At 42.9% G+C, this 12,595-nt stretch overlaps 1 protein-coding gene across 1 annotated transcript in view; it reads right to left on the bottom strand.

Moving 5' to 3' along the window:
- NXPH1 (neurexophilin 1) overlaps positions 1 to 4,439 on the bottom strand; it is a 365,321-nt gene extending 360,882 nt beyond the window's left edge. Inside the window, exon 1 of the mRNA XM_088442211.1 lies at positions 3,793 to 4,439. Coding sequence (XP_088298337.1) covers positions 3,793 to 3,846 — 54 coding nt within the window. The 5' untranslated portion in view covers positions 3,847 to 4,439. The remainder of the gene's footprint in view (positions 1 to 3,792) is intronic.
- Between the last annotated feature and the right edge of the window lie 8,156 nt (positions 4,440 to 12,595).

Raw genomic sequence — 12,595 nt, 5'->3', positions numbered from 1 at the left:
CTCCTGTCTGCTGTACTATATAAATGACTATATAATTGAAATTTTCACAGACCTTTATTTTGTTATTTATTTTATATTTGCTGTTATATATAGGATTTATTTCAGCAATAGGTGACGCCTAAAGAAGACGGTAATCATCTGTACAGTGCTTAGAATGTCATTTATTTTTCAGTGTAAATATTATAATCTGTGATTCAATTAAAATACAGATACATTAAACATCCTATAGTGTATATATTCCTGCCAGTGAGACAATTAGGCAACAAAAAACGTATACAGAAAATGCACCTGTCTAAGATTATAATGAGGTCGCATTGAAAATCCGGAGCAGTTTAGGTTCCAGTCAGTACAATGTATTCACACAGGCCCCTACAAATCAATCTATGTATGTATGTATAACTCTATCTACAATTGCGTGTGTAATATATACAAATAAATATTACACACACACACATATGTACATATATGTATATTTTAAATCTATTGGCGATGAGTCTGAGTGCCTTCCACCTCTGCCATAGTATGATGATATGTATATATATATATATATATATATATATATATATATATGACATACTGGGATAATACCATACCATCCCATTAATTCGGGACATATGAATTACACAGGTTACACTGATTTCAGGGGCCCCATTTCCCTGTCTTAAATTAGCCACAGAACCTGTGTAATTCACATGTGTCCCGAATTAAAGGGATGATATAACGAGAGAGAGAGAGAGACTGTGTGTGTGTGTTTTATATTTGTATATATTACACACACAATTGGATGAAAGACAAGGATATACATAATTGTTTTTTTCCAAACTGCTCCGGATTGGTACAGTATGTTTATATTGCATGTGTTACACCTGAAAAATCACCTGTGATTGCAATATAACCTTAGTGTGATGGGCCAGTGTCCTTGGGCCTGTCCTTGTATTGAGACTTGTATAACGTGCAGGAGTTTTCGGGGGTAAGGTATTGTGCAGCTGCTGAAAGACCTCATTCATCTCCCATTATGGCACAGGGCGCATTAAGAGCTACAGGACGTGCATTAGGTGGATACAATGTACATCCAGAGCAAGCAGCAGTCCTGTTTTTTATTAAATCACTGGGCTGGAAATCCTGTAGATTGCAGACCTGTAGTTCTCAGCGCACGGATTGACACCCGGTGCAGCACCATGGACAGTTCCTGATCATTAGTAAGGGACGCTAAAAACAGTACTTCCCTGAGTGGATAGGGAGGTTTCCTGCATGAAATGAATATACAGTGTATATATATATATATATATATATATATATATATATAGGTATATATATAGGTATGTATGTGTGTATAGATGTATATGTATACATACATACATGAACCTCCCTAGTTCTCACTTTGAAATTAAAAAGCAGAATCATAAATTGCAAAAAGTCAAAAATGTATAAACCAGCAGACTGCAATAATACTTTCTTATCACCTGGAAATTAGATGTACAGCTATATTGCAGACTGTGTGACCCGCGGGGTCTGCCGCTGGCTGCCCACACAGTACAGGCGTCCAGGCATTGGGATGAATAAGCCCCATTTACACGCTTTATGCAAAGCAGTTTGTTGTGGCATAATACCATATCGGAATATTTGTAAAGTTATCATGTAACACATCACTCATCCTAATCAACAATATGTAGCCATGCTTGGGCTATTCTGTATCATTAAACACACACACACACACACACACACACACACACACACACACATATATATATATATATATATATATATATACATATATATATATATATATACACACATACATACATACATACATACATACACACGCATATATATATACACACACACGCACATGCATATACGTATATATACTTATGCTTTTGGACAAGGATAACCCAGCAGGCTAACTGGTAAATGGTGTGGTAATGAGAGGTGGTTGTATATAGTTAGTCCCTATGGTGGTAGAGTTTTGTCTCATTCATTGCCTGCAGTTTATTAGTGAGATACATTGGAGGGACTGACCCTGTTAGTTCGGTGTTTCCTAAGTTTCTTCTTGAAATCCCCCAAATACTTTTTTTGTGTTTGGATTCTTGGTTTTTATGACTCTGGAGCCGCAATGACTTGAGTGAAATTGGAAAATTGTCTCCTATTGCACAATTGCCAACCCCCTGTGAAAATGCATTCAGGTAATGAAGTCTGTAACTAAACGGTAATTGAATCAGCATAATTTGCACACTGAATGGTTTTTCAAATGCTCCCAGTTTACAATTAAAGCAGAATTAATGCGCTTGTTGTTCAGCTTGCGCTACATTAGGATAAATCCAGCACAGTTGTTATAATGAGAGAGATAAAGAAAAAAACAGTTTTGGTGCCAACAAACACATTTTAAAATTTGAACGCCGCATATTTATTGCCCATGTTGTTATAATGTTGGTAAATATTGTGTCTGTTGCCTCCAGACGCGGCAACCACCTGCGGCTGACGCGTGTAGTTGACGCATCAAATCGCACTGGGCTGCGCTGCAAAGCGACTTTTTTCTGTTGTCTGTTGCGTGATTTGGGAAGAGTTTTTATTTTCCCATTCTGCATCTCCAGGGTCCGGATATTCTAGCAATTCAGGATGTTCGTAGCACTAGAAGTGTAGTTCATGAATCTTAATCAACAACAACACAAAAAAAGAGTATGTGGGGGTGGGGGGATATGAAGCCAAAACAGCTGTGTCTAGTACCTAGTATTCACCTGCCATGCTTGGTGTGCCAAGTACCACTGAGTGTGACGGGCAGCGCCCCCTGGTGGCAGAGTTGAGGCAACGTCCCTGGATACCAGCAAGACAGACTATTTATTTATTTATTTATTTATTTATTTATACATTTATTCATTTATTTTAGCAGCAACCCCATAGCTACCAGCACTGAATTATTTTATGGCCTCATTTAGTAGTAGCATATTGGCCAGACCTTAAACTTATTTTACTACTCGCTTATCAGCACCCTGATACCCTAAAATCCAGAGCTCACACAAAACTCCACCTTATAGAATCTCATTATTTCAACTGCAGTATTGAAAAACATGGGAAAAGTTATGACATGAATAATATTGTCCATAAGGTCATTTATCATCATGCAACAAATCACTGCCAAACAATGCACAAGTACAATCCCCTATTCACCAATGCAATTGATATTTATTATTGATGGGCATGGTCTATGCGTGCAGATGAGCCATACAGGGTCACTCTCTTGTTTTTCTGTCTTTTTATTTTCTTATAACTTTGTATCAAGTTTCTTTTTATTTGTTTCCATGAATTCCATCGTTTTTACACAAACCAGCAGCCACTCATTCTCCGTAATTTGAGTTACTCAAAGTTATACTTTTACTTTTTTTTTTTTTAATCTACAGCAAGAAGGAGGCAGCCTGTGGATCTGCATCGTGCTGGGGGACTACAAGTCCCAGGATCCACTGCCTGCCTCTGACTTGTAACTCCCAACAGCTTGAGAACCCCAGCTTGCCTAACACAGACTTATAGTGCTTCAGCGTTTGATACAGCCTAATTGCAGAGGACCCCATTATGTGTGGAGACCACATCTCACCCGCTGATGCGAGGAGACCCCATTTCACCCCCTGATGAATTAAAAAACCAGGACAGGGCGTCTTGCAGCATCTGCACTCCATGTATTTCTGAAAGTCACATTCTGTGCACTCTAAACCTGCAAATGAGCTACAAGAGGGGGGTCATTGTATAGCAGTAAGATAGGAGTACCGGCATTTATAAGTGGAAGTCAGGAATGAAACTCACCAGGTGCAGAGTAGACTGAAGCAGGAGCGCAGAGATACAATACACAGCCTGCATCCTCCCTGATTAAAGTTACTCGGGGTTATCCTGCTTGAGCGACTATTCCTTCAGGAACATAAATCCAAAATCTGACATCCACTTTACAAAACCTGGAGAGCTCTCACCAGCCTGGATAAAAAGGAAATTATACACCCCATGACCACAAGGCAAGGTTACACTTCTAGACAAGGGGTGAGACTGGGGAGTGGGAGAGGGTCTGAGAGAGGCAAAAAAATTAAAAATGAATGGAAGCTGGTAGGATGAAATTAATCCAGCAGGGAAGCGATCATACAGTTGTTGGAAGGCAGGATTATGCTGCAGATAGATCACTTGCCACCAGCCCAAGTGTGAGTGGGTTTTTTTTTTTGTGGAGGGTGGGGGTTGCAGCCAGAATGCAATAGGTTGCTGAGTAGCAATAGGCTGCCCCTGCTGCCTGGGACTGAGCTCTGACTGACTGCCTGCGCTGCTGTGCTGTTCTGTGCACTATATCTGGGGCTATAGCCTGCAGGGGAAGAACAGCCACAGCCAGCGCAGGATCAGGGCGCACGGCTGAGCCACGGACGCAGCATCCGGGGTGCACTCTGTATGGGTGCTTGACTTTCACTCCGTCTGGAGATCAGGGGAAAGTCATCCACCACCACTGCCTAAAAGCCAAACTAGCAAAAGGGGGGCAATTGAGCAGTAAAAACAAAAACACAACACACACAACCAATGCCCCCCCCCCCCCCCCTCCCACATTCACACGGCAGAAAAAACCTGATCACATACTGCAAGCATCTGAAACTCACATGCCTCTGTGTGCATCTGATATCTGGGACTGTGATAGTGTAACGGGTGTGCTGGGTGCACCTAGGGGATCTGCAAAATAGCACGCAGGGGCTGTACAGGGGACGCAGCCTGGCAGAGGGTGCATGGATCTCTTCCAGGCATCAGGTAATGCAAGGAGTGGGCACAGTAGATCATCCACTTTCTGACGGGTCAGGGCGAGTAGTCGTTGACTTGTCGGCAATTAACTCCAGGTGATGCGCTAGGGACAGGTCGATTTTAAAGGCTTTGGCTGCAGGTTCCTTTACCAATCCATCTTCATTACCCACACTTAATGGCAAAGTGGCATTGCAAAGATTACTGTGCTGTGGTAAAGGAAGGAGATTCACTGGAACCATTCTACATACATTATTTCTGTAGAGGATCATTGGTTAACGGTTCATCATAAAATATAGAATAAAATAAACGATTTATCGCAGTACCTAACCCTGCCACTAGGGACTCAATTTGCAACTTATTTCACCTTAGACGCGCAGCTGGCTGTCAGGAATCGGAAGAGGAATTAAAAAGCAAAAGGGGGACCTATTTCCATATGAAATATCACATGGAAAGTAATCATGCTTTGCATGTTGGAAGAAACAGGAACAGCAGCTCCCGGATTCTCCCATGCTGTTATACGGCACATGGATGGGTGCTGCAGTATTTGCTAACTCTTGGGAAGTAGTGGATGATTTCTCCTGTGAGAGGTGCAATCAAGAAGAGCCTAAAATTCATCAGCGAATTCAGTGGATATCTGGTTGCTGCATCCATGTACCCTGGCTGCCAAGTTACTGCGCCTGGAGAGGGATGGTTGGCTTATAACACACCTGGCTCGCCTCTAACACACCTGCCGCACCTCTAACACACCTGACTCTCCTATAACACACCTGGCTCGCCTATAACACCCCTGACTCTCCTAAAACACACATGGCTCTCCTATAACACAACTAGGTCGCCACCTTGCTAGCCTCTAACATACCTGGCTCTCCTATAACACACCTGGCTCGCTTCTAACACACCTGTCTCGCCTCTAACACAAGTGGCTCTCCTCTAACACACCTGACTCTCCTCTAACAAACATGGCTCGCCTCTAACACACCTGACTCTTCTATTACACACCTGGCTCTCTTGTAACACACCTGGCTCGCCTCAAACACAACTGTCTCGCCTCAAACACATCTGTCTCGCCTCTAACACACCTGGCTCGCCTCTAACACACCTGGCTCACCTCTAACACACCTGACTCTCCTCTAACAAACCTGGCTCACCTCTAACACACCTGACTTCTATTACACACCTGGCTCTCTTGTAACACACCTGGCTCACCTCTAACACACCTGTCTCGCCTCTAACACACCTGGCTCGTCTATGACACACCTGGCTCACCTCTAACACACCTGGTTCACCTCTAACACACCTGGCTCGCCTCTGACACACCTGGCTCGTCTCTAACACACCTGGCTCACCTCTAACACACCTGGTTCACCTCTAACACACCTGGTTCACTTCTAACACACCTGGCTCACCTCTGACACACCTGGCTCGCCTATAACACCCCTGACTCTCCTAAAACACACATGGCTCTCCTATAACACAACTAGCTCACCACCTTGCTAGCCTCTAACATACCTGGCTCTCCTATAACACACCTGGCTCGCTTCTAACACACCTGTCTCGCCTCTAATACAAGTGGCTCTCCACTAACAAACATGGCTCGCCTCTAACACACCTGACTCTTCTATTACACACCTGGCTCTCTTGTAACACACCTGGCTCGCCTCTAACACACCTGGCTTGCCTCTAACACACCTGACTCTCCTCTAACAAACCTGGCTCGCCTCTAACACACCTGGCTCACCTCTAACACACCTGTCTCGCCTCTAACACACCTGGCTCGTCTATGACACACCTGGCTCACCTCTAACACACCTGGCTCGCCTCTGACACACCTGGCTCGTCTCTAACACACCTGGCTCACCTCTAACACACCTGGCTTGCCTCTAACACACCTGGCTCGCCTCTAACACACCTGGCTCTGCTATAACACACCTGGCTCTGCTATAACACACCTGAGTCTCCTCTAACACACCTGGCACGCCTCTAACACACCTGGCTCTCTTATAACACACCTGGCTCACCCCGAACACTCCTGGCTCTCCTATAACACACCTGGCTCTCCTCTAGCACACCTGACTCTCCTATAACACACCTGGCTCACCTCTAACACCCCTGGCTCTCCTATAACACCCCTGGCTCGCCTCTAACACACCTGACTCGCCTCTAACACACCTGGCTCTCCTATAATACACCTGGCTCACCTCTAACACACCTGGCTCTCCTATAACACACCAGAGTCTCCTCTAACACACGTGGCTTGCCTCTAACACACCTGGCTCACCTCGAACACTCCTGGCTCTCCTATATCACACCTGGCTCGCCTCTAACACACCTGACTCGCCTAAAACACACCTGGTTCTCCTATAATACACCTGGATCATCTCTAACAAACCTGGCTTGCCTCTAACACACCTGGCTCTCCGATAACACACCTGGCTCGCCTCTAACACACCTGGCTCTCCTTTAACACACCTGGCTCACCTCTAACACACCTGGCTCACCTCTAACACACCTGAGTCTCCTCTAACACTCCTGGCTCACCTATAACACACCTGGCTCACCTCTAGCACAACTGACTCTCCTATAACACACCTGACTCGCCTCTAACACACCTGACTCGCCTCTAACACACCTGGCTCTCCTATGATACACTTGGCTCGCCTCTAACACACCTGGCTCTCTTATAACACACCTGGCTCACCTCGAACATTCCTGGCTCTCCTATGACACACCTGGCTCACCTCTAACACACCTAACACACCTGACTCGCCTCTAACACACCTTGCTCTCCTATAATACACCTGGCTCGTCTGTAACAAACCTGGCTCGCCTCTAACATACCTGGCTCTCCTATAACACACCTGGCTCTCCTATAACACACCTGGCTCGCCTCTAACACACCTGGCTCACCTCTAACACACCTGGCTCGCCTCTAACACACCTTGCTCACCTCTAACACACCTTGCTCACCTCTAACACACCTGAGTCGCCTCTAACACACCTGGCTCGCCTCTAACACACCTGGCTCTCTTATAACATACCTGGCTCACCTCGTACACTCCTGGCTCTCTTATAACACACCTGGCTCACCTCGAACACTCCTGGCTCTCCTATAACACACCTGGCTCACCTCTACCACACCTGACTCTCCTATAACACACCTGGCTCACCTCTAACACACCTGGCTCTCCTATAACATACCTGGGTCGCCTCTAACACACCTGACTCGCCTCTAACACACCTGGCTTGCCTCTAACACACCTTACTCTCCTATTACACACCTGGCTCTTTTGTAACAAACCTGGCTTGCCTCTAACACACCTGGCTCGCCACAGGTCAGCAGAGGTTTAGCTCAGTGCTGTTACTTTTCCATCCAATCTGACATTTGTTTTTTCTTTATAGAGTCTGCAATGTAAATTATACTGTACATTGGACCTCTGTGTTACCTGGGTAAGGAGCCGGCATCGCATGTTTGGCACAGTCACTCAATATATATAAACTGCAATTAAAAGAAAAATAAGAACATTGTATGTGTTACATTTCCTATCTCATAAAGGCCGGTTCTCCCTCTGCATGGTCCCAGCTTTCCCTGCTCGGTGGGATTGTTAATTAAAGACATTAATAGCAGCAGTCAGCCTCACATAACACTGATACACTTTCCTTATTAAATGGCATCATTGGGAATTTCAGATAGGGAGATAAACGCCAGAGTACATATATAGTGACTGCATGCGGCTCAGGCATGTGTCATATAAATGTCTGAGATATTTCTCTGTGTCTTATTTTATACAGGACAGCAGACAAATCCCACTGTTCGCTCTATCTAGCTATCACTTCTGTAATACATGGTGTCAGTGAGTGATGGGTGTCTGTAAATAGGAAGGGCACCTTCCAAACATGCTTTTGACACAGAGTGTGTGTGTGTGTATGTGTATATGTATGTATATGTGAGTGTGTGTATATAATATAGCTATGTATATATGTATGTATGTGTGTATATAATATAAATATCTATCTATATATATATATATATATATATAGTTATTACTGCAACCTCTGAGAAATATATTGTTTCCCTGTAACACTGTAAACAGAATGAAGTTAGAAAATATATAGTAGATACTTCATTTACATCATTAGCAGCGTTGAGCAGATGTAGCCTGCACATGACGTCACTGAGAAGTTACAATGTTATACGTGGATATACTGTAGTCAATAGCAACACACATTTACTGCCCAGTAGTAGGTACGCAGGGAAATCATTCTGTATAGTGTAATGTGTACGATCTACAGTACAAGTCATGTCCCTGATTACAGCGTATGAGACATATAACATAAGCTGTCCTGGGCATAATCCCCTGGGTGTCTTCTAATACCAACATTACCTGCTCTCCCTACCCATTCCAATGCATAGTATCACATAATGCAGTGTGCTATTATTCCTCTGTGTCACTCAGAACTGGAGCCACTTAATCTATTCACATAGATAGATAGATAGATAGATAGATTAGATAGATAGATAGATAGATAGATAGATAGATAGATAGATAGATAGATAGATATTATATAGATCTGATAGACAGATATGAGATAGATAGATAGATAGATATTATATAGATCTGATAGACAGATATGAGATAGATAGATATTAGATAGATAGATAGATAGATATGAGATAGATAGATAGATAGATAGATATTAGTTAGATAGATAGATAGATAGATAGATAGATAGATAGATAGATAGATAGGAGAAATAAACTAGATAGACAGTCATAAGTGAGATGAAATATAGAATTTTGATTGATTTATATACAGTAAGATATATGATAGAAAGCTAAAATTAAAGTTAGTCAGATATGTAACTGATAGATATCAGATATGAGAAATATATAATATAGAGAGATAAGAGAGTGACAGAGAAAGAGAGATAATAGATAGATAGATAGATAGATAGATAGATAGATAGATAGCATCTTATATGAGATATTTAATTGACAGATAGAGGGATAAAATATTCAAACATAATATCTAGAAATATTCAGATATGAGAGAGAAACTGATAAATAGATAGATAGATAGATATGAGATAGATAGATAGATATGAGATAGATTTCAGAGATAGAAATTAGCTAGACATCAGATATATATGTAGTCATAAGTGAGAATAAATATAGAAATTTGTTTGATATACAGTAAGATAGATGATAGAAACATAAAATTAATATTGGTCAGATATGTAAGTGATAGATATCAGATATGAGAAATATATAATATAGAGAGACAATAGACAAACAGATAGATGATAGATAATTAGATAGATATATAGATAGAGAGATAGATAGATCGACAGATAGATAGATATAAGATAGATCGATTGATAAACATTAAACGTGGAATCTTATATGAGATAGATAATTGGCAGATAGAGAGATAAAATAGTCAAACATAACATCTAGAAATATTCAGATATGAGTGACAGAGAGAGATAGATAGAGAGATAGATCGATAGATGGATAGATTGTTAGATAGAAAGAGATAGAGAGAGAGAGAGAGAGAGAGAGATGACATGGAGGACAGAAGATAGATAGATAGATAGATATGATAGAGAGAGAGAGAGAGAGAGAGAGAGAGAGAGAGAGAGAGAGAGAGAGAGAGAGAGAGAGAGAGAGATGAGGGGATGAGGGATTAGTTTGGCTACTTTGACATGTATGTGATATAATTATTCTAACAATGTAGATGTTCTGGCATTGGATTCATTTGATGTCTAAAATGCAACATTGTAATTTAGATGTTCCCTGGTAACCATAAATGGTAGAGTGCAGGAGATATAGAGCCCTGGTAGAGTGCAGGAGATATAGAGCCCTGGTAGAGTGCAGGAGATATAGGGGCAGATGTATGAAGCTGTGGAAAGTGATAAAGTGCAGAGTGATAAATGACCAACCAATCCGCTCCCACCTGTCATTTTTCAAACACCGCCTGTAACATGACAGTTGTGAGTTGATTGGTTGGTCGTTTATCACTCTGCACTTTATCACTTTCCAGAGCTTCATACATCTGCCCCATAGAGCGTTACGATCACTCTCTATAATACATAATGCAGTTCCCCTAATGCAAAATACTAAATTGCCTTAATATTCAAAAGAAACAGAAGTGTGTATAGTCTGAACTGTCTTTGTAGCAGGCAGGGTCCAGCACCCAGTATAATATATTACTGCAAGTTATGGCTGGTGTGAGTCACTGTCTGAGCTTCTGATAGCTGTCACCTTGTATACTCTGCAATATTGTATAGTCTATTTAACTCCTTGATCTATTCATGGAAAGTAAATACACTATCTGCTAGTAGAGTAAGTAAACTCTCAGATGTCAGTTTGTTCTTGAGTATTTCAGCTTCATGCTTAAGTCTATTTATGCTGCCTGCATTTGCTGTCACTTTACAAAGTCTATTTTGATATAAACTCTTGTTAACAACTAACGTGACTAGCATCCCAGGGCCTTATAGTCTTCTAGTGCCACCTAGCGTTTAATCCCAGCAGCACACTTTTACATTGTATTATAGAAGATCAATTGGTTACTGATTGGCAGCTCACTGTAGGTCTGATTAAGAGTTAGGAGCAAATAAAAAGAAAAGGAGGAAACAAGGAGCAATTTGTAATGCAAGAGGTGGAATGAGTTTTTGTTTTTTGCTATGCATGGAAACTACTGGCTACTTTTGCATGTTGCGAAAAAATAATTTGTTTTCACATCATAACTTTATTTGTTTGCAACTTTGTTTTCACACCACAATTTGGGATTTAGCTACTACGTGCCCCTTCCCAACTATAAATCTCTCTGCATATTTTAAATCTGCCCCTTCTGCAGTGCAGCATGGTTTTGCCAAGGTGCATATTGCTCCTTTTTTTGGTATGCCCTTTACTCGAAATCAGGCCTTAAGTAACATATTATTGTTGTTTTGCACTTGGTGCATTTTATGCTCAAATATGCCATTAGATTTTCATGCTGGAAATCGCATAACCACTTTTGTCAGCAGATGATATGGTCCTAGAGGTCATAGCTTCAACAGGTATGCGTTTGGCATCCCGGCAGTCTGGATGCCGACACTTATCTTACCGGCACCAGAATACCGCCACCGGTCAGTATCCCGACTCTGGCATCCCGGCCGCTGGGATGCCGAAGGTAAGTAGCGGTATGGGGGGGGGAGGGTTAGGCACTAGGGGGAGGGTTAGGCACTAAGGGTGGGAGGGTTAGGTTTAGGGTGTGGGGAGGGGAGGTTAGGTTTAGGCACTAGGGGAGGAGGTTATGATACCCAGTGATCCTGTGGATGCCAGCCCCCTTGCATTAGTCTCTCCTGCATATTGACAGGTGCCTAAATCTAACCTACCCTCTAATACCTAAACCTGGGTGTAGTAGGTTCAAATCCCGACAGCGGCAGCCCGGCAAGGGTGAAAATCCCAATCTTCCCTAAGGTAAGTATCGCTAACCTAATTCCCCCCCTAACCCTAACCCTCCCTTAGGGGTGCCTAACCCTAACCTCCCCCGAAGTGCCTAACCCTAATCCCCCCTCTAAGTGCCTAAACCTAACCCCCCCTTCCCCGCCACCTAAACTTAAGTCCCCCGAGGGGTGCCTAACCCTAACCTCCCCCCGGGGGTGCCTAACTCTAACCCTCCCTTCCCCTAGCCTAACCCTAAACTGGTGGGGTGCCTAATCCTAAATCCCCCCCGGGAGCCCTAAACCTAACCCCCCCCCCCCTTGTGACTGTCCGCGCCCGGCATCACTTCGATCTGGATGCCGGGCGTCGGTCTTCTGGTGTCTGGTTAATGACAGGCGTCTAGATTTAGACGCCTCT

Source organism: Taudactylus pleione, unplaced genomic scaffold (genome assembly GCF_031769625.1).
Source record: "Taudactylus pleione unplaced genomic scaffold, aTauple2 ptg000306l, whole genome shotgun sequence".
Lineage (NCBI taxonomy): Eukaryota > Metazoa > Chordata > Amphibia > Anura > Myobatrachidae > Taudactylus > Taudactylus pleione.
The sequence above is the reverse complement of the archived record's forward strand: the minus strand, read 5'-3'. Positions and strand labels throughout refer to the sequence as shown.